Source organism: Pseudorasbora parva, chromosome 15, assembly GCF_024679245.1.
Source record: "Pseudorasbora parva isolate DD20220531a chromosome 15, ASM2467924v1, whole genome shotgun sequence".
In the NCBI taxonomy this organism is placed as follows: domain Eukaryota; kingdom Metazoa; phylum Chordata; class Actinopteri; order Cypriniformes; family Gobionidae; genus Pseudorasbora; species Pseudorasbora parva.
In genome coordinates this window covers 27,286,209-27,308,399 of record NC_090186.1, presented here as the reverse complement: position 1 = coordinate 27,308,399, position 22,191 = coordinate 27,286,209, and the positions used below count along the sequence as shown (strand labels likewise).

Genomic DNA, 22,191 nt, shown 5'->3' with positions numbered 1-22,191 from the left:
TTAGTCAAACAAATAGTCTTGACATACTTGCAACAGTTTAGCAGTCACTTATTATCATGAATGCAGTCTTAAATGTTGATCTCATTCTCCACACATCTTACCATGCAAGAATCACGCTGAGAAAAGAGGGCATATAAGCAAGATGTTAAGGATATTTCCCACCAAACTTTATTTCAATTCAGTTTAAATATGTTTATACTTCATAGCTTAAAATCATATGCATTTCTCATCTTCATTCACAGTCTTGTAAAAACCTAACTAGATATAGTAAATATTATAACCTAGAAGCTTTATTTCAAGTAGTTATGAAACAGAATTGGGTTCAACATCACCTCTTCGGGCTGGTCTGAAAACACACAAGGCATCACTGCAAAGATGACTCTTAAGCTCAAGTGTGCTTTTGAAATATCTCAGAAAGGTTGGAAAAACTAACTACAGTCTGACTTTATCTGACTTTAGCTCTATTGCATCAACCCAAAGCACTCAACAGCCAAACAACCACAATATGCTAAATTTGACTTACTAAATCTTTTATTCAAGTTGTAATGGAGGTGTAACTGCATTACCCTCAAATCTGAGAAGGAATAATATCTGTGTGATGAATGTTATATGCAGCAGCAGTACAACTACCACCATGTTAACTGCATGAAATAATATCAAGACATTGAAATGTTTCAGCAAAACTGTATATCCCAGTCTAACAGTTTCCTCTTAGAATCTAATCTTTGACCAATCCTTTACTTTCACACTCTTTTTTTACTTTTAAAGTTAAAACATCCTATTTAAGCTCTTTAAAAAAATGAATTCATGCCTTGCTCCATCTGTACTGGTCTTGGCTATTTTTAAATGTTATGTATAGTTTTCAGTGTATCATTACAATGATTAAAATGATCTGATTATTAACAATCTATCTAAAGAAGACAATTAAGCGTGGAAAAGTAGCACAGTGCAAACACCGTACGGCATTGTCAAGCATTTCAGTTGAAAAAGAAACTGTTCATACATTAAAAAAAAAGAGGGAAGAAAACCAGTAAAACAGTGTTAAAGAAAACCGACAAAAATGATCCCAAGTACATGGCACTACCTCCTCTTCACAGCAACACTTCTGCTGCCTTTGTTCCCTCCACCAGACTTACTGGAGCCCTTCGAGAACAATTTAGTCATGAATTCAGAAACATCTGGCAATTCTGGGTTAGGGTTCAACATATTCATAGATTGCTCCATTTCCTGCAACAACAACAAAAACATTTTATGAATAAAGAAATATACTGTAGATGAGGATGTCTGTTTATTATATAATACTTGTAAGCATGTTTTGTATTACCTTTCTCATCTCAGGATCATTAGTATTTACCACCTTTGGGAGCAGGACGATGATTAATAAGGGAAGGACCATCATCATGACCTAAGGACAACAAAAACATTTTAAAAGTGAAGTCACCATAGGTATTAGAAACCAACAGCATAACAAATGTTTCATATATTAAATGGTTAGTTCAGCCAAAAATGAAAATTCTGTCATTAATTTCTCACCCTCATGTCGTTCTAAACCAATAAGCTTCGTTCATCTTCAGAACACAAATTAAGATATTTTTAATGAAATCTCAGAGACTTCATTAAAGAAGTCTCTCAGAAAAGAAAGGTAGGAAAGACATTGATAAAATAGTCCATGTGACTCCAGTGGCTCAACCTTTATTTTATGAAGTGACGCGAATACTTTTTGTGCACAAAAAACAAATCGGCCAATGGTAGCAATTTGAAAGCACTGCGCTGTATTTACAACGCAAACTACGTAGACTGACACAGAGAAGAAGAAATGGGGAATAAAGTTGTTATTTTTGCATACAAAAAGTATTCTTGTCACTTCATATCATTACGGCTGAACCACTGGAGTCAGATGGATTATTTTATCATTGTCTTTACTATCTTTCTGGGTTTTGAAAGCATTACTTCAATTGCTACCTATGGAGGGGTCAGAGAGCTTTAGGTCTCATAAAAAATATTTTAATTTGTGTTCCGAAGATCAACGAAGGTCTTACGGCTTTGTAATGACATGAGGGTGAGAAATTTTGGGTGAACTTTAAGATTAGTTAACTAATAATAGTTAGCTAACCCTAAGGATTTGTTCATCCAAAAATGAAATTTATTACATTAATGACTCACCCTAATGTTGTCCCACACCTGTAAGACCTCCGTTCACCTTCAGAACACAGTTTAGGATATTTTATATTTAGACCAAGAGCTTTCTTTTCCTCCATTGAATGTATGTATGGTATACTGTTCATGTCCAGTAAGGGAATAAAAACATCATCAAAGTAGTCCATATGTGACATCAGTTAGTTAATTAGAATCTCTTGAAGCAATGAAAATACATTTTGGTCCAAAAATAACAAATACTACGACTTTATTCAGCATTTTCTTCTCCGTGTTTGTTTTCAATCCGCAAACAAAGATTTGAACGGTTATGAATCAGTGAATCGATTGAGGATTAGGATCACCAATGTCACGTGATTTCAGCAGTTTGACACGCGATCCGAATCATGAATCAATAGGCTGATTGCATAACCGTTCGAATCTTTGTTTGAGGTTTGAAAACAAACACGGAAGAGAAGACAATGCTGAATAAAGTCATAGTTTTTGTTAGCCTAGAAATCTAGACGCACCCTAGCGGCAGCAAATCTAATCTGCAATTTCGTCTAGCAACTCTCAAAACACAGTTCTGAGCTGTAAAAACCAAACTCTGGTCAGGCCAATCACATCGTGTATAGAGTTGGTGGGCGGGGCTTAACATAATGACGGCAGAGTTGCACTTGTGTGCTACTAGTAAACACAGAAGCTGATAAATGGCGGTCTTTTCCTCTCTGAGAAAAGAACGGCACTGAAGTCATTCTTAAAAAGAGAAGATGCGTTCGGAGTTTTGCCGACCGGATACGACGAAAGTTTAACCTATCAGCTAGCTTCGCTTCACGCTGCTCTGGTTGGTGGTGGCGCTATCCTATCGCGTGCAGAGGGAGTTTGAAAGACAACCGTTTATCCCGCCCCTCGGATTGAGCCCTGCCAATGGTGAGTTTCCAGACCAAACATCTTGATGTGGGTCTGGCTTGTCAGGTTAAGTTTTTGTTTTTTTTCTGACCAAAATTTATTTTCGATGCTTCAAGAGATTCTTACTAACCAGCTGATGTCACATATGGACTACTTTGATGATATTTTTTATTACCTTTCTGGAAACGGACAGTATACCGTACATACATTCAATGAAGGTACAGAAAGCTCTCGGTCTAAATATAAAATATCTTAAAGGAACTGTATGTAAGAAATGTATTTCAATGAATCATAAAATGGCCCTGATATATCACTATACATCAAGAAGTCATGTTAATTTCAAATACTTATATCACGGACAACAGTATTCCGTCCAGGATATTGTAGTTTAAAAGTTGTTGTTGCAGTCCTCAACTTATATTGATGTTGACATGTGTTTTGGCCTGAAGCTCCACCCTCCACCTATCGACCAATCATAAAGCCTGTAGTGTTTCAGCATCCGGGTTGCCAGATCTGCTCTAGTTACCACAGCTGCAGCTACCAACGTTCCTGCTGGATCCTGCAGCCTATCTCGCAACCTCAAGCCAGGGGGGAGGGGGAGAGGGAATAGTGATTGCAGTACCAGTTGTCCACAATCATACATAAACTGTGTTCTGAAGATGAACGGAGGTCTTACGGGTGTGGAACGACATTAGGGTAAGTAATTATATAATTATAGACAGAATTTTTTTCATTTGTGGGTGAACTAACCCTTTAACTGCATTAGTTAAATGATACAAATAAACTAAGAATTAACAAAACTTCTACAGTATTTTTTAACCTTAGTTTATGTTAATCTTAGGATTTACTAATACATTTTGAAGATAAAACATTGTATCTGTTACATTAGTTCATAAACGGTGAAGTCATGTGAAATGTTTTATTAACTAACATTAAGAAATGTTAATAAATGCCGTAAGAATATATTGCTTATTGTTAGTTCTGTTTATATGAGGCGTATACACTATATGGCTGTGATTAATATCCAGTCAAGTCATAAGTACAACACTGAACACAAATCATATGACCATACCATTGGGTTCATCAGAAAATCAGTCCAGCCCCAGGTTTCCCGCTTCATGAAGTATGTGTGTGGACCACTGGATCTGATCTGAAGAGGGTATGGCTGTCGAATAACTTCAGAGGTTTTGATGTAATTCACCAAGCGTGCCCTGTGATTCAGCAACATCTCGATATCAGCTGAGGTGTTCATGAAGAGACATGTTAGAAGAATTCAGAATGTTAGCTAAAGTTACCTCATTTTTCCTTTGGAGGTAATGTCCACCCGTACAGGATCAAATCTGAAAGATGGTGATACAATTTCAACCACATAAGAGCCAGAGGGCACATCGTTGACAGCAAAGCTCCCATCAGTCCTATAAGGGAAATTGATGTGGTTAATTGTCATCTTGGTAAAACTTTGTTTAATAAAATGCATGTTTTGGAACCCCTGCCCATCAAATGTGATTTTATTATGCCCTGCAATGACAGTACATATAGCCTGCATATAACAGTTCACAATAACACATTAGAAAGACGGATTTATATAACAGAATACTTAACTCAATATCATTATTGTGTTTTTTGAGACATGCTGCTGAAAACCGAGCTCTAACACACACAACATATTTACGTCGCTCTTTTTGATGCCAACATTGATGGTGATGCAACTTACTTGAGAAACCCAACATATTCCTCCCCCTCCACCAGGATTCGTGCTGTGGAGATCCAGTCTTGCGTTTTCACTCCAGGAACGATCGCTCGTCCTTCAATTTTAAAACGGTCTCCATTCGACTGAGAACCTGCTACAGGCCCCGACTCTGCGTCAGAAAAACACCATGACAACGCAAACAAAGCCTGCAACGCTACATACACATCTAATAGACGTTTAATGTATTGCATCGTGCTTTGTCACACGATATATACGTTTGTAACGGACAATATTTCACTAAGCGTCGATATGGACCACAGGAATAGGACTCAGCTGAAGGAAGTAAACGGTAAGCGGAAATCATAAAAAGCAGACACCGGAAAAACTTGACACACGTGATTATCGTTGAGGCGGGGCCTCGCCTGGTGGTCATCGGTGGTCATACACACGCCGTTCTTTCAAAAAAGTTAATGTCGAATAAATGGCTTAAAAGCCGATTCACCGTTTCTTTTACATCATGACATTGAGCTGCATCATATTAAATACTCCAAATCGTTCCAGTAAACTCATATATAGACACATATTCACGTTTATAGCGTTATTTTTGTTTATTTTGTATTTAATTGTCTCCCAGTTCAGTTTCTACGCTCATAAATTAAATTAAAACCCAATACCAGTCGGTTAGGTCAAAATACTGTATATAATTTAATAAATATTTAATTTGTACTCTTACTACTGCTAAATATTAAGTAAATATATATTTTTGGGCACAACATTCAAAGCATTGAAATGCTCTTGTCAACTCGATCATAGACCGGGGGGTGGGGTCATGTAGCCAGTTTAGCTGACTAGCCAAATATGTTTAAGTTTAGTTTATGCCAATTCTGGGTTTTAGGTAGGCTACCATTAGCGTTTAGCAGTGTTCACCTCCATATAACTTATCCCAGCTAACCTGCTCCAGAACATGCTGTCTAGAGATATTCTCAAGCTGAAATTGGACCACCTGAAATAATCTCTCTCTCTCTCTCTCTCTCTCTCTCTCTCTCTCTCTCTCTCTCTCTCTCTCTCTCTCTCTCTCTCTCGTCATTACATAACAAATGTTTTTTAAAGACTAAAGCATCTGGCTTTTAACAATGCTTATATGTAATAGTTTTGAATGATTTAAATATAATTTATGTGATTTATTATACCCTTAATCAATTACACATATATCATTTTAGTTAATCAATCATTAATAGGCACTTTGTTAAAATAAATAGTCTATAAAGGTCATACAAATAAGCTGAAAATTCAATAAAGCTATAAATACTACATGTTCAACTAAACCATCGTCATAACTTTTACTTGCATTGACGTATACGATTTTCCCTCTTTCATATACAGCTTCTCTGCTGCGTAAATTTATTAAATTCTTAATATTTTTAATTATGTAATATTTTTCAGAAGCAAGAGAAATGAATCTCGCTGCTTCTCGCGAGAAGTGAATCTATCTCAAGGCTTGTTTGAGAGTTTGAGATGCGCCTCGCATGAAATTTATTCGAGACTAGGCGGCTGCAGTTAAGGGAGGAATGAAAAAGTACAGGCAAGACTAACAGTATTCAATTCTCGTAGTATGGATCAGACCATAGACATCATATAGAGATGTCTATGGATCAGACACTGCGAGATCAAAGGCAGATATTGCGCAATTCACAATCGTGCGCTTTTTTGCCGATAAACGGGATGTGATTTAAGTTCTGTTAAGAATTTTTGTCTGCAAATTTTGCACAGCTTGTTTTTCTCTCACAATTCACTTCCCTTATGATTTTTTATCCAATTAAAATAAATAACGTATGTAAGTATATAAACCTCAATTTGGGAAGGAAAAAACAACAACCACATTTAGATTATGTAAATTTATTTGAAAGATCATTAAAAGAAAATCACTATGTACACATTACACTCATATCCATTCTTGATCGGGCAATGGACAACAACACTAATAACTTAAAACTCCTGCAATTCAAGTGCATGACTGAAAAACAAACAAAAAACACCTAATAGTTACACTTACACAATCACATCCACTTAAGCAGATTCACACCATAGCACTACAAGTGCAACAGTTAAAACTTCTGCTTGGCACTTCAGTGAGTCGCCTGATTCCAGAGAGTCTCATGGAGTTGGTTAAGTGCCCCTTAACAAGTCCACTTCAATGTGAAGCAGTCAGTGCCTGCAGGAAGAGTTCCTCCTCCAGTGCTGAAATCGGAGTGTCTGAATTGTTCAGTTCATCTATCCCCAATTCACCACAGCCTACCGAGCTTCAGATTCACCAGCTCCAAGCCGATCAAAGAGCTTAAAATGCACCAAGAGTTTGTAGTGGTTTTCTCCTTAGTGTGCTACATTGATACATCAGCGCAGTTGTGACACATATGATTCTATCACCTGCAAAAGAAAAGCAAGTGAGTAAAGTAAAAAGTTAATCAGATTTTTGTAAAAAAAAAAAAAAAAAAAAAAAATCACTTTACAAAGAACCCTTCACCTTTGCAGTTTCGCCTACAGTTCCTGGAACGGAGCTTAAGTGACTCTTCCCCTCCCACAGTTCAAGCAGCATTGTCTTCATTGCCTGAACATTCCTGCTGGATGCAAACATGTTCAGTTACACCTCCCAGCAAACATTTATTAGATGTTCTGGCTTTTTATTTCTGTATATACATAAAAAAATTAAGCACCTGTCATTTGAACAGCCATCATGCAAGCTTATGCTGTTTGTGGAGAGCTCAGACCACCAATTTTTAATGATAGATTGAACCCAGTGTAAAGCTACAATGAGGTGTCTGGAAAAGATTCAACCGTTTGAAAGATTAATTCATTTGGGCAGAAATTATAATGGCAATTGGTGACAGAAAGCAACAAATATGTGTGTGTGTATAAAAAAAGGGTCAAAATACTTACTCTTCATATTTAGCATTGAGAATCATTTTTACTTGTGGTAAAAGGTCAACACAACAGCCTATTGAAATGCATGGCTGTTCTTCCTGAAGACTACAGAGGGAGAAACTGGTATGAAACAACATATCTATCCAGTGACAAACTTTGAGATTTTAAATACAATAAAGGTTTTAAATGCACTACCTTTTAGTAAGTACAGGCAAGCAGTCAACAAGCACCCCTGTGTCTTGTATTCTTGGGGAAAAAAGTTAATTAGTTACCATGGTGTTCCACTGACGACTCGTAAAATGTAGAATTGCAAGCATTAATATGACAAAAAAAGTTAAAAAAGGCTGTTAAGTAAATTCATTTATAAATCTATAAATGAATCTATATATGTGCAATATTTCATTTACACTACTAAAGTTTAGAGTGTACTTTTCCCCTCATTTTTTTGAAAGAGGTCTCATGCCCACCACGGCTGCACTTGATAAAAAATACAGTAAAAACAGTAATAATGTAGAATATAATTACAATTTTGAAGAACAGTTTTCTATTTTAAAATGAAATGTATTCCTTTGAATGGCCGAATTTTCCACATTACTCCAGTCTTCAGTGTCTCATGATATTTAACAAATCATTCTAATATGCTAATGTGCTGCTCAAGAAACATTTCTTATTATTATCAATTTTGAAAACAGTTGCGACACTTAATATTTTTACATTCAACCATGTAAAAGTCTTTTTTAATGCATCCTTGCTGACAAAAAATGTTAATTTCTTTTTTAAACTAAATTATAGTAGCATACAGAAGTGCATATCGTTTCATTTGGAACAGTTAATACAGTAAATGTCAAACTGCTAACCTGTTCAAGTATGCCACTAGTTCACTTGCGTTTTTCCGCCAAAGAGTCAAAGCAACATTTAGTCTGAGATTCCGTCCAAAGAGCACATGAGTCATTGCTTCATGGTCCTTCGATAACTGAAATGCAACAAATTATAAAGTTAAGACAAACAATACAACATTTTGATAGATCACACTTTGCCATGACCGATATACCCCCAAAAATTAAAGTTGCACCGATTGATCAGGTGTCGATATAAATGTTTCTATGTGCAGTTCAAATTGCTTCACAATAGGTCTTGGAGTTCTACAAGGTGTCTGAAAAGGACAATAAACACCATCAACATTATTGCAGAGACATTGCAACAATAGCAACCCCACAGCAATGTCAGCAAGAAACTAGTTTCTTTCCTTCACAGCGGTGCGCTTTTAGTCCTCCATAAAAGCCCAAACTTAAAGGGTTAGTTCACCCAAAAATGAAATTTATGTCATTAATGACTCACCCTAATGTCTTTCCACACCCATAAGCGTGTCAAACTGCTGAAATCATGTGACATTGGCGATCTGAATCATGAGTCAATCCGCTGATTCATGACCGTTTGAATCTTTATTTGAGGTTTGAAAACAAACACGGAAGAGAAGACAATGCTGAATAAAGTCGTAGTTTTTGTGGTATTTTTGGACCAAAATGCATTTTCGATGCTTCAAGAGATTCTAACTAACCAACTGATGTCACATATGGACTTTGATGATGTTTTTATTCCCTTTCTGGACATGGACAGTATAGTGTGCCAACACTTAGATTTGCTGTCGGACTAAATATAAAATATCTTAAACTGTGTTCTGAAGATGAACGGAGGTCTTACAGGTGTGGAACGACATTAGGGTGAGTCATTAATGACATCAGTTTCATTTTTTGGGTGAACTAACCCCTTAACTTTCAAATCGACTAGATAAGCTACTGTAATAAAATACAGTCTACTGTTGCTAAATTGCAGGACACGCTAGAAAATAAAAATTCTCAAAACGGAATTATAGTTGCACTATGTAACATTTTTTCAGTAAAATATCCAAAAAGCACTAGGCCAGTGTTGTATATTTTGTTTAATTGAGTACTTACAATATCCCAAATGTTTACAACTATTTTTAAATTGTGAGAAAATTACTATTTAAACCAATGAACAGGGACATTGCGTCATATCTGCATTACCCTCGGTTTCTGGATTTATTTTGCAGAAATGCTTTACTCTTAGTGCAGTGTGTTATAGCAGCTGCTGAGTGAACGCACAGAGTAACGTCAAAACATAATTTTCAACACACTCATATGTATCTAATATAATAAATAGAGCTTTATCTCATACTCATGACCAGAAAAGCGGAAATGTTGGCGGGGACTGTGGCATAATAAAAGTCCCGCTGCTCGCGAGGCATGTGTAGCATTCATCTTATTAACAATCACTCCAGCGAACTTGCTCAGCTCCCACACCGGTCCTGCTAATAATAGCATCCATGAACATAATTTCTACCTGAGTTCTATTCCGATTCTTTTCCACCGGCTGTGAGGTAAAGCCCAGAGGTGGGTAGAGTAGCCAAAATCTTTACTCAAGTAAAAGTACAAGTACTTACGGAAATATTTACTCAAGTAAAAGTAAAAGTAACAATCGTAATAGTTACTTGAGTAAGAGTAAAAAAGTATTAGATGAAAAAACTACTCAAGTACTTAGTTACTAGTTACTTTCGATCTGATTGATAAGATCCAAAAACCCTGAATTTCAGACTACTTAGAGAGCTTTCACACACCTCCAAATATATATATATATATATATATATATATATATATATATATATATATATATATGTGTGTGTGTGTGTGTGTGTGTGTGTTTAATGGTTAAACAGTGTAAATTAATGGTGTGCTGGGCTAACCACAGCTCTTTTTAAAACATACTTTGTTCTTATATTTTTATAAGTATATGCATTCTTAAAAATACAGTCCCATTTTTAAACGTATGTATACACTGCAGACTGTTGTCTGTCCGGATATGTGTATAAATGCAAGATGTCACATTAGGCTATTCAATTTGTTTCGTTTTTAGCCTGATCTCATCAGTACCTATGGCAACGTTTATGCAAACCACAAAATATGTACCAATACGTACATATTGCGACAGTTTCAAAGTGAAATGTCCACTGGGTGGCGCTAAAAGCTTATTTTTTTCCAGAACAGATTTGCGTGAATCTGACATGTTTTGTTACGTTGTGTTTTTAACGTAGCCTACACCCACACTAAACCTACCCGAAAGTGTTAACAAAAGCAAATGTGACAAAAATAAAATTGTGTCCATGTATTTTTAGATTGTGTTTAGATCTCGTCTTTGAGCTCTTATCATGACTCGTTCTTCATGGGGTTCGTTCTCAAGCTTTTCGCATTGCAAATACATCTGTATCAGCTGAGCTATCGAGCAAGTCTGGTGAATCAGAAAAGCAGAACATTGAGCTGTGACGCAAAATTCAAAATGTTTTACAAACCATAGACTAACAAAAAATGCAGTTTTTCTGCCTATAGTGTTCATTTCTGTTGGAATTCCTGCAGTGTGTATTGGTACGTATTTTGTGGTTTGCAAAAACATTGTCACAGGTACATTTTGCCAATGAGGTTGCTCGTTTTATGAGAAAAAAAGATATGTAAATGTACAGATGTGAACGTTTGTTTGTGGACGTGTGTTCGGAGGATTCAAACGATTTGTCAATGCTTGCACAAGAGCGCATATGAGGAAAACACTCGGACAGTGTGTGAAATAGTATTAGAATAAAGGAAAAGTGCCCATAGTTACCAAATTACCATTAACAGTGTTCAAATATAGGCATCATCGTTACACTTACCGCTGTTTTCTCAGGTTGGAGCTGGAATTATTGTATGCTGAGATGTCAGTTCATATTGGTGCACACAGCATGCATTACATTATGAAACTGTTCTTTTTGACATCTTGGACTGAAAACAGGCTGAACATGAGGCCACGTACGGATGATCTGCCGTAGCTCACACACATCTCCCTCTGCTTCGGCCATCATCTTCTGACTAAACGCGCGCTAATTTTATGCGGGTGATGCGTAGGCCTATCTACCTCTCGCGAAGCAGCCTCTCCAACGTTTCGCGAGACTTGCGAACAAGTCATAACTTATTTTAAAATATATAATTAATTATCACCATTGACAGTAGCGGAGGAACGCCACCGAATGTAACTAAGTAAAAGTACAGTTTTTTCACAAGAAATGTACTTGAGTAAAAGTAAAAGTACCCAATTTTAAATATACTCTAAAAGTACAAGTTACCCAAAAAATGTACTCAAGTAAATGTAACGAAGTAAATGTAATTCGTTACTACCCACCTCTGGTAAAGCCCACACGTCCCAAGATGCTGCACTCAAACTTGGCGTCATAAAACTACGCCTTTGTTTTGAATAAACGACCTCTAGCGGACAGAAAAGTTCCATAGTGCACCTATAAACCACAAAGTGATACAGTGTTTCCCAAGCAGCTTTCTGTGCGCATGCCATGAGATGGAGCAACAAGTACAGGCGAAGTGACCTCTGAGCTTCAGGTTCACGCCTAAATTTTAAAAACACATAGAAATGTGTTAAAATGCCTGGCTCGATGAAATGGAATGCATTTTTATATGGACTGCATTTATATAGCGCTTTTATCCAAAGCGCTTTACATTTTTGCCTCACATTCACCCATTCATACACCGACGGCGATGTCAGCCATGTAAGGCTCCATACAGCTCGTCGGGAGCAGCTGGGGTTAGGTGTCTTGCTCATGGACACTTCAACACTTGGTCAGGTGGAACCGGGGATTGAACCACCAACCTTCTGGTTTGTAGACAACCTACATGAACCACTGCCGCCCAAGTATCGATGAGTATTCGCTCAAACACCATTGGTTATGTCTTAAAGGAACACTCCACTTTTTTGAAAATAAGCTTATTTTCCAAGTCCTCTTAGAGTTAAACAGTTGAGTTTTACCCTTTTTGAATCCATTCAGCCGATCTCTGTATCTGGCAGGTTCCATTTTTAGCATAGCTTAGCATACATCATTGAATCTGATTAGACCATTAGCATCGTGCTCAAAAATAACCCAAGACTTTATTTTTTCAAAGATAATATTTTTCCTATTTAAAACTTGACTCTTCTGTAGTTACATCGTGTACTAAGACCACACAGAAAAAGAAAAATTGTGATTTTTTTAGACCGATATGGTTAGGGACTATTCTCTCGTTCCTGCGTAATAATCATAGAACTTTGCTGCCGTCCCATGGGTGCGATGATATTACAGCGCAACTTTTCATTTTCTATTGGTCTTAGTACACGATATTACTACAGAAGAGTCAAGTTTTAAATAGGAAAACTATTGAAAGTCTTTAGTAATTTTTTTGAACGCGATGCTAATGGTCTAATCAGATTCAATGATGTATGCTAAGCTATGCTAAAAGTGCTACCACCAGATATAGAGATCGGCGGAAAGGATTCAAAAACGGTAAAAGTCAACTGTTTAACTCTAAGGGATTTGAAAAATAAGCCTATTTTCAAAAAAGTGGAGTGTTCCTTTAAGTGAACGTGTATTAAGTCGCATGTGTGTATTTTAGTATTTGGTCCTTGCAATCAGTCTTAAAGCGACAGCAACCTAATATTCCTTCTGCCATCTGTGTAATTAATGTTAATCAAACAAGACAGAGAAAATCTGTTTTTCTCTGTCTTGAGAAAACAACAGACAAAGCCTGTTCTGTTTTTTATTTATTTCACAGAAATGCTACATTTGTTCAACTCCAAACTGTTCCTAATCACCTCTAAAAAGTGTAATAGAAAATGTTGCATGTTTCTGGCCAGTGAATACAAATTTGGCAATTCATTAAACTTTCGAATATTTTTGTACTAAACATGCATTGTAGAAACACATTATTTATTTATATTTATTAATACTGCTTCCAATGATCAGTAATTGCCCCAGGAATCCTGACTGGAGCACCCCCTTTTAAATATCACAGATAGACAATCCTAAACAAAAAAAGTTTCCAGAATACCAGCTTAGAATGACAAAAACATAGTCAGCACAAATAATAGCATTCACATTCAGCTTAACTCACCTCAGTGAAATAGTCACTGTACTTGGAGCCAGCTCCTGCCATTTTTGAGGCGTCTGTTGAGTTCACAGGGAACCCACAGTTGTCACTGTAAAGAATAGCCTGCACGTCATCAGCACAGGTCAGTTCATTTTCTTTGTTTGCCATGTCAGATGTCCTGCTTGCGTTGGGTGATCTCCGACATACTCTTGATCCCACCACGGATTGACGCGTTTTCTTCTTGCTAACTACAGCTCGCTTCGCTTTGCTGTATTTGTGCACACAACGGCCCACTGGAAATCTGTGGGATGGAGGATAAAACACGCTCATACCTTGAAAATGAAATTTTTCCCATGTGAGCTTATCAAACCAAGGAATAAGGCTGGAGACACACTGCAATTATGGCGTTTTTTGTTGCGTGTCAGTCGCAGGGAGGCTGTCTGGCGCTTTCTCTGTCTTTGCACACCAGAAGCGTATCTGACACTGCGCTGCTGCTGCTATTGATGTACAGGGAAGCCTTATACTTCATGAAAAACAAATATATTGCCTATTGATACAGCAAAGACAACGTCGGCAGTAGCCTATTGACCATACATATCTATGGTATTGACGGCAAAATAGGCAACAGAATATTTAGTTCTGTATTGACAGGTTTAATATTTCAAAATCGATAATTATGTTGTTTTTTATTAGCCTACAATTAGGCCTATATCTGCATTTATGTTAACCTACAGACTTTCTAACATTAAAAAGGCACTTATTAATATGTATTTGCATCAAAATGACATATAAACATCTTTTCCTATTCTATTTTGCCTGGAAACGCTTCCAACACACTTGCGTGACGTGAAAAATAAGCGTCTCTTCTATTTCAAGCATGCACGCGTCGAGCCACGTCACGCAGGCAGTGTGCAAGCTCAAACCCGTTAACATGGGAGCCAAAATAAAAACAGACACGCCACGCAGCCGAGACGCTCACGGCACGCTTGCAGTGTGTCCACGGCCTAAACATATAACAGGGATGCAAACACATGTATGGTCAAAAAAGAGAGAGGTAATCGAAGCCCTCGCCCCCCGGCAAATATCCAGATACTTACTTTGCCACAAACTCCTGCCATTCCCGGCCCACCCCTATAGGCACAGAGTAAAATGAAATTCTAGAAAATATGTTGCAGTGGCAGATACCATAGACCAGTGGGCTTCACTATTTTTTTCAGGAGAGCCACACTGGTAGGACAAAATCAATAGGAGAGCCACTTTTAGCAAAGTGTAAAAAGTTACATCCAATAGCATGCTTTTCACCCTTTCATCCCTGAACATATATAATGCAATATAATAAATACAATAGTGGGTATGCATGCATTATATATGTTTTAATGTAAACTTTCTTTTAGTAATGTCAATCGATTATTATTTTTTTTGATTGATAAAATTTTATCTTTGATTAATTGCAATTAATCACAATTTTTAAAAAAAACAAGTATTTGTATGTTTTTAATTTATGATGCAATCATTTTACAGTAAATAACCAAATTAATGTAGAAAAATCTAAGACAGTATATTTGAAATTGTTCAATGGCATATTTTTATGAATATGAAGGAAGGCCAGTATCAGTGAAACAGATCTATGAAATATTTTCCCACTAATTTTAAACATTGATTATAGACATTCAACATTACAGTGTTGTACAGTACAACATTAACTGTAACCCACAAGTCACCGAAACTGACGTGACAAAAGCGGGAGGCACCTAAAAGTGTGCTGTTTGCATCCCTGATATAAACAATAAGAAATTTATTTATGGCCAAAAAAACATACCTCTCTTGATCAGTTTCGTCCTTAAGCAAATAATCCACCTGAAAAGAAATAAAAGTTTAAGATTAAGCATTCCTAAAGTCTTAAAAAAATGACTTGACACTTAAAATGTGAAAAGACTTTTAATCATACATACATTTGTGAATAAACTAAATAACTGAGGACCACACACTACCAGACTTTCAAGTCATTCCCAAAACAACAAAACCACACAGAAACATGCACCATTTCTATGAGACACATGACCAATAAGAGCAACATCAAACATGTTTACTATTCTCCGACTGGATAGAATCATAGTTGAAGATGAAAAAATATGGTCTGCGCCCATCATACATGTGACTTTGGAACTGTCCGAAATCTGCAGATTGGCTCTGGCTTTCTGCAATTAATGTCAATGTGTTCAGACTGAAAAATGGGGCAACAGTCTGGGCATTCCAGCATTAAAAAACAGATTTTTATTTTTTTATTTTTGTGGAAAACTTTAAATTAACAACCCACATAGCATACATAACCTTTTTATTTATTTATTTATTTTTTAAATCAATCCTCTTTAGGCCCAATGGCCCATCCATAAAAGTATAGTTCTAAATATCGTTCTCAATATTAAGGAATGGCAGAGTTCACACCAAAGCTATAACGATAATGATATAAACAAACTATCAATTTCAGAATTATTTTATCTAACTGATGAACGATAATAACATTGACAGCCAATCAGAATCCAGAATGCTGTAACGAGCTCGAGCATTTAAAGTGACAAACGAAACGAGCCCGAGCTTGGAATAAACACAACGATATCGTCCTTTGGTGTGGATGCTAATATAGTTATCTTTTTAGTTAAGTAGGCATTTACTCACCTCCCTCATGTTCTTCTCATCTCCAGAACAAACCATACGTTTGAGAAGATCATGGGGCTGGGCCTGCTTGAGCCTGTGGACTTCTGCATTACTTTCAACATGACTTCCAGTGGCCATAATAAGGGACTCTAGAGTACAATAGCAAACAACACATTAGCTGGCACAGGATGCATGATGTTGTTAAAGCAAACAGATGTAAGTTAGAATGTGAACCTTTCGTCATTGTTAGACAGTATGTCACAGTACTTAATGTAGCATATGGCTTCATCATAACCAGCTAAAATTGATTCCTACAACGTTGTGGGGGGAAAACCCCGTATAAATAAGCATTCGAGAAAGTTCTGTATAGGTTATCTTTATGTTGTCACAAAAGACTCACCGCTACGTTGTGGGAAGGATAATTTTGTGTTACAAAAACCTACAGAAAAAGTTATTATTGTTACGTTCTGAGCTTGCAAATGCGTTGTCTCAAAAACCTATCAAGACAACACTATATACATGTTATGCACAATTTATGACATCAACGAAATGCTAATGTAAAGCATATTGCACTACCATATACAAAGAGAAACTTTGTCATTTTCAAACGAACGTCTTACCACACTGTAAGTTACCACGTTACGCTGAGTCAGAGGCAGAGGATAAACCTATGAACTGTTGAGCAAACCTAACCAATACATTTCAGAATAAGCTAATATTCCTGGTAAATGTCTGGACATCTGTCAGACGGAGCTTTAGGCCTCCAGTGATATGACGTTGCTGTTTAGGTTTAAGGTCTGTTAGCACTAGCGAGCTAATTAAGTCACCTACACTTTGACAAACAGTCAATATTCTGTGATTAAAAATCAAGAGATTATCTTAAACTCACACTGGACAATGCATATCAAAGCAGTGGATGAAAACACATCGGATAGCTAGTTGCTAAACAAACAAGTCAGGCTAATCACCTGCTAGCAAACAAGGACTTGGCACGTACAAAACATAACTTGAACAACGTTAGCAGCCAATCGTGTAGAAACACCCACCATAACATTGTGTAAAGTTGTCTATGCATCCTACAACACGTTATATATCCGAGAGCATGTCCATGCACAACCAGGAAGAAACGGGAATTTGAGTGGATTTCAGAGGGAAGGAAGAACCATTCAAATAAATACAAACTTGAAATGCTGGGATGGGTGAAGCACCGGGATCGAGGGTTTAGCGACATCTTGTGGGCCATAATTGAACTTTGGCTTTAGAAAAAAACATTTTAGTATATGAACACTACGTCATAGTAAAACTTCAGAAGAAAGTATCAAACAACACATGAAAGTATGAGATTTGCTAAAAAAAAAAAAAAAAAAAAAAAACATGTCTAAAACCATATTCACGAGGATCATCCTGGATTTTCAACAGACCTAAAGGAATTTCCATGCATGCCGGACGTGTTTCCTGTACAGTAGTCCAATATGTATGGATCTCAGCGGTTCATAGATAAGAACAATATTATACTGAAAGAACTGAAAGAAACTTGAGTTGCAGTTTATATTATATATATATATATATATATATATATATATATATATATATATATATATATATATATATATATATATATATATATATATATATATATATATATATATATATATATATATATATATATACGTTTGATTGTGTATATAAGAGTTTGCTTGTGTAATAATAATACATTCAATTATTTGAAGTCATCCGGTTGGCCCCCTTGGGAATTTGCTGAGGGACTTTCAAACAGGTCAAGATACACTGTTAAATATTAATAAATAAAAAGTAGCATTTGCATGTCTTTAGATTAAAAGGTCTTCATTGTGATTTTTTCAAAGTGATACAGAACAGAAATGATTTCAGAAAAGATAAAAACGTTACAAATAAAGTGCCTCTTTTAATCTTCAGTAAGAATCTTGTAATGATTGATGTTTGTTAATGGTAAGATCATATCATGATCTTGTGAGTTCAAAGGTGTTAACAGAGATGATGATCACTACCACCAAACAATGCTGATGTGATCATTCATGAAATGCTCCATGAAACCACAAACTGGAATAAAGGGGCACATACTGTAAAAACTCATTAGACAGCAAATAAAAGTAAATTTCAATGGATTTGATACTGTGCATATTGCCATTTAATCAACAGTGTAGACTCACACTGAGACTCATATTCATAATATGAATGCTGGAAGATTTTTGAACTGAACTGAAATGTTTTTGAATGTACAGAAGCAGCATGCCGCTAGCAGACAGACATCATTTTTACCAATCTGTTTTGAGTTTTAAAATAATTTCTGATGTTAAGCACAAGAAATCAATGTCATTTCTTGAAGAATGTGTCATGGAAAACAAATCTTACCACAGTTCAAATAAAAAGCTGCTGAACTGATGGGGAAAATTGAATAAAATAGCCGACATTAGGACTCATAGTCAGACAGCCACAAAAATTCACCAACATTTCCACCATTATTTGGGTTGTGCCTTTCAATAAAAATAATTGTAATAGTTACTCTTTCAACTAGACTGCAATAATAACTACTATTTCAATATGTGTAAAAATAGAAAAAAACTAAGATAAACAGACTTGACTTCCTTAGTGTTCATTGGAATGAAAATGGCAGACACTGGGGAACACAAATACATTCTTCACTGCACTTGTTAAAACTAAATATGATATTCATTTTACTTAAACCTATGCAGTTTTATTAATTGAATTGAGATACAGGCACAAATATTAGTATTTAAAAAAATACACTTCTGTTCAGTTATTTGGTGTTTGAATGTTTTTGAAAGAAGTCTCTTATGCACTAAGGCTACATTAATTTGATGAAAAATACAACACATTTGTATTATCATTTGAAACAACTATTTTAATATATTTTTAAAATGTAATTTATTCCAGTGATGGCAAAGCTGAATTTTCAGCATCATTTCTCCAGTCTTCAGTGTCACATTATCCTTCAGAAATCCCAAACATTTATTTTTAATATTCTTTATAGAAACTGTAGTGTATTAATTTGTATTCATTGATAAATAGCAAGTTCAAAATAATAATAAAAAAGAACAACTTGCTGACCTCAAATTTCTGAATGGTATACGCATTTGGCAGAAGCTTTTATCCTAAGCATTTTGCATTTACATTTTCTCTGTTCATGCATTCCCCAGGAATTGAATGTATGACCTTGGTGTTTGTAGTGCTATTGCTGTTTATTGCTGAGCTTTAATAATTAGAATCAGTCCATTTTATTGTAATCAAGGCTCATAATGTCAAGGATCAGGAAGTGGAGGACCCAGATGCAGAGTGAACAACAACGATTTATTAACAAGACAGATCAACAGACACAATGGGGTAGTGGATGAGTGACAGTCCAAACACCAGGGCAGGGGAAAGACACCACGATGACAAGCGGGGGGGGGGGGGGGGGGGGGGGATGACCACTGAGACCAGTCCAGGCAGCCAATGAACTTGACGACAGCTACGGAGGCAACACCAGGCAGGGCGATGGTGGACCAATCCAGGCAGGAACCTGCAGCTTGATGTTCCCATAGAAGCAGCTCCCGTCTTGGCTGACAGGCAGTGGAGACAGCGGCCAGGGAAAAACTTAGGACAGAAAACACAGGACACACACACACACGACAAGACTCTAGACAAGACAACAAGAAACAACAGACACACTACAAACTATGACTAAATTAAACAAAAACTTAAATAATAACTGGAGCTAGAAAACGAGGAAAAATAAAAAAAATAATCTCTATAAAAAGACTGAACTAAAAATAAGTGGAAAACAGGAAAAATAAAATAAAAAGGTAAGCTATCAAAACCAAGAAAACTAAACAATCAGGCTAGAGAAAAATACCAAAATAAAACCTGGAGAAAACGAGCAAAATAAAGAGAGAAACTTCACTAGACTAAAAAACTCAGGAACAAAGAAAAAACTGAAAATAAATCTAAAGCTAGAAAAACAAGAGACACTAAATCTAGAACTGACTTGACACTGGGCTAGAAGCTTGCACGGACAAACAAACGCACACAAATGCAACGAACCAGCAAAGACAAGAGGGATGGTAGCACAATATAAAGGGAGCAGAGCACATGAGGAACAGGTGAGCACAATTAGTGAAACGAGGACTAGACCAGACTAAACAAGGGGGCGTGGTAACGGCAAACAAGGAGGGAGGACAAGAGGAACACATGACAGACACAAAGAGAGACAGATCCATGTACTAAGACACAACACAAACATAGAAACATTAAACAAAGACAAAACAGACAGAGCTGCCAGGGCAGAACCCTGACACATAATGTAAATATGAGTCCTCCACAGTCTGTCTTTATCTTAATAAATGAACAGGATGTAAGCACGTGGATAGAGACTGTTGGATTCACATGTTTCTCTATTTTACAGATGTTAATTCCACATATTATATTTGCAAGTGATGAATGATGATATAATCTATGAAGGAGGTTGACTTGATGTGCCAGTTCACTTTTCTTTTGCAGCAGGTAAGCATTCAAACTGACATTTGATATATAAACTATTCAGGCTTGTAACATTTTGTTCCTTAAATGGACATCTAATATCTGATCTTTTGCAAATGTTTTAGCATATAGGCAGACCTCCACCTGTGATGTAACATCTTAGATGAATAGTAAAGAGGGGAATGTGTTTGATATAGAGTTACCATCTGTTCTTCTCTTCATCAGATTGTTGAGATCACTGAGGTTTTTGGGACGATGGCTCTCATTTCACCTCTAATGACAAAACCTGGGATCAGGCTGAAGGGCTGATGGCTCCTGCTTATGCTGTGAGATATATCAAAAATATGAAAGATTAGCTGCTTTGTATCTTTTTTTAGGCTTGAATTTACAGGCAAAATAATTTAAAGATAAGAAAAGCAAGTATAGAGATAAGTGAACACGTATAACTTATACATAATAATTGATTAATCGATAAAATAAAAAATAACTTCACTTTTCACTCAGTGGTTCATTGTGCTGACTTGAAGGATTGACATTCACAAAATAAATATTAGTCAATATCTTTTGAGATAATATTTTTTTTTCTTGTTGCCAAAGGTAAGATATTTGCTGGATGGTATACAATACAGTACGTCCAAAACTAACAAACTGATCTAGGATAGTAATTTTGAATGTCTCCTGAGAGGCTTCCAAAACACTACATTTCATGCAACCACCAGATGGCGATGTAAAGCTGTGATGACTCAAGTGTGTGTGGACGAGCTGTTATTTATCATGTCACAATCCCAAACGTTCTTCTGTGCCGTACCCATCTTTTTTTGTACATATTAAAATAAGTTTGAACAAGGGAATTCAAACTTTAAATTAAGATTAGTGATTATTAAACCAGCAAACGTTTATGTCTTCACATGCCCTCTGACCCTACTAACCCATCTAAATGTTGACCTCTGAACTCATTTTGCTTGGTTAACCTGACAATAAACCTGAACTGGCTTAGAATAAATACACAGTCATATCACTAGTCTTTTCTACAATGTGTAGACATCTTAAGTTTGAACTTTAAGCTATCTCACAGGTGTTCCGACAAGAGCAACCACATTCAAATCAAACGACAACAACATTCAAATTTCTCTGCCAGTAAGGTAAATTCATTTCTTCCATTTATTTCCACACACACACATATATTGTGTATGTGCATCACATTACTGACACTGTTGAATTCATATATCAAGCATGTAGGTTAATTGGAAAACAATAAGTGCAGTCGTTTTCTTTAGATACTAATGTGAATAATATTGTGAAGTGTTTTTTTCCATGCAGATCCATAAAGGGGAATGTGTAGGAGCTCCACTATGTCCAACAACATAGAGCATCTGTAAACCGGAACCTATAGAGACTTTGGAGTATTATGTTATA

General features: G+C 36.3%; 2 protein-coding genes across 3 annotated transcripts; both read right to left on the bottom strand.

Moving 5' to 3' along the window:
- Positions 1–145: 145 nt before the first annotated feature.
- On the bottom strand, positions 146–5,115 carry emc7b (ER membrane protein complex subunit 7b). The gene is made up of 5 exons (XM_067417533.1): positions 4,757–5,115; positions 4,338–4,457; positions 4,115–4,253; positions 1,325–1,405; positions 146–1,227 (listed from the first exon to the last, which is right to left on the bottom strand). The coding sequence occupies exons 1-5, from the start codon at positions 4,981–4,983 to the stop codon at positions 1,081–1,083; spliced, it is 714 nt and encodes a 237-aa protein (XP_067273634.1). The 5' UTR covers positions 4,984–5,115; the 3' UTR covers positions 146–1,080.
- A 1,503-nt stretch (positions 5,116–6,618) lies between these two features.
- Positions 6,619–17,481, bottom strand: katnbl1 (katanin p80 subunit B-like 1). 2 transcript variants are annotated; one of them, XM_067417526.1, is made up of 10 exons: positions 17,307–17,481; positions 16,282–16,409; positions 15,425–15,462; positions 13,630–13,906; positions 8,509–8,624; positions 7,847–7,897; positions 7,667–7,756; positions 7,444–7,548; positions 7,254–7,350; positions 6,619–7,156 (listed from the first exon to the last, which is right to left on the bottom strand). In XM_067417526.1, exons 2-10 carry the CDS (start codon positions 16,396–16,398, stop codon positions 7,124–7,126), a joined length of 924 nt encoding a protein of 307 aa, XP_067273627.1. In that variant the 5' UTR covers positions 16,399–16,409; positions 17,307–17,481; the 3' UTR covers positions 6,619–7,123. The 2 variants fall into 2 exon arrangements, with proteins under 2 accessions (XP_067273627.1, XP_067273628.1); XM_067417527.1 differs by having other exon boundaries at positions 6,621–7,156; positions 7,254–7,347; positions 17,307–17,480.
- Between the last annotated feature and the right edge of the window lie 4,710 nt (positions 17,482–22,191).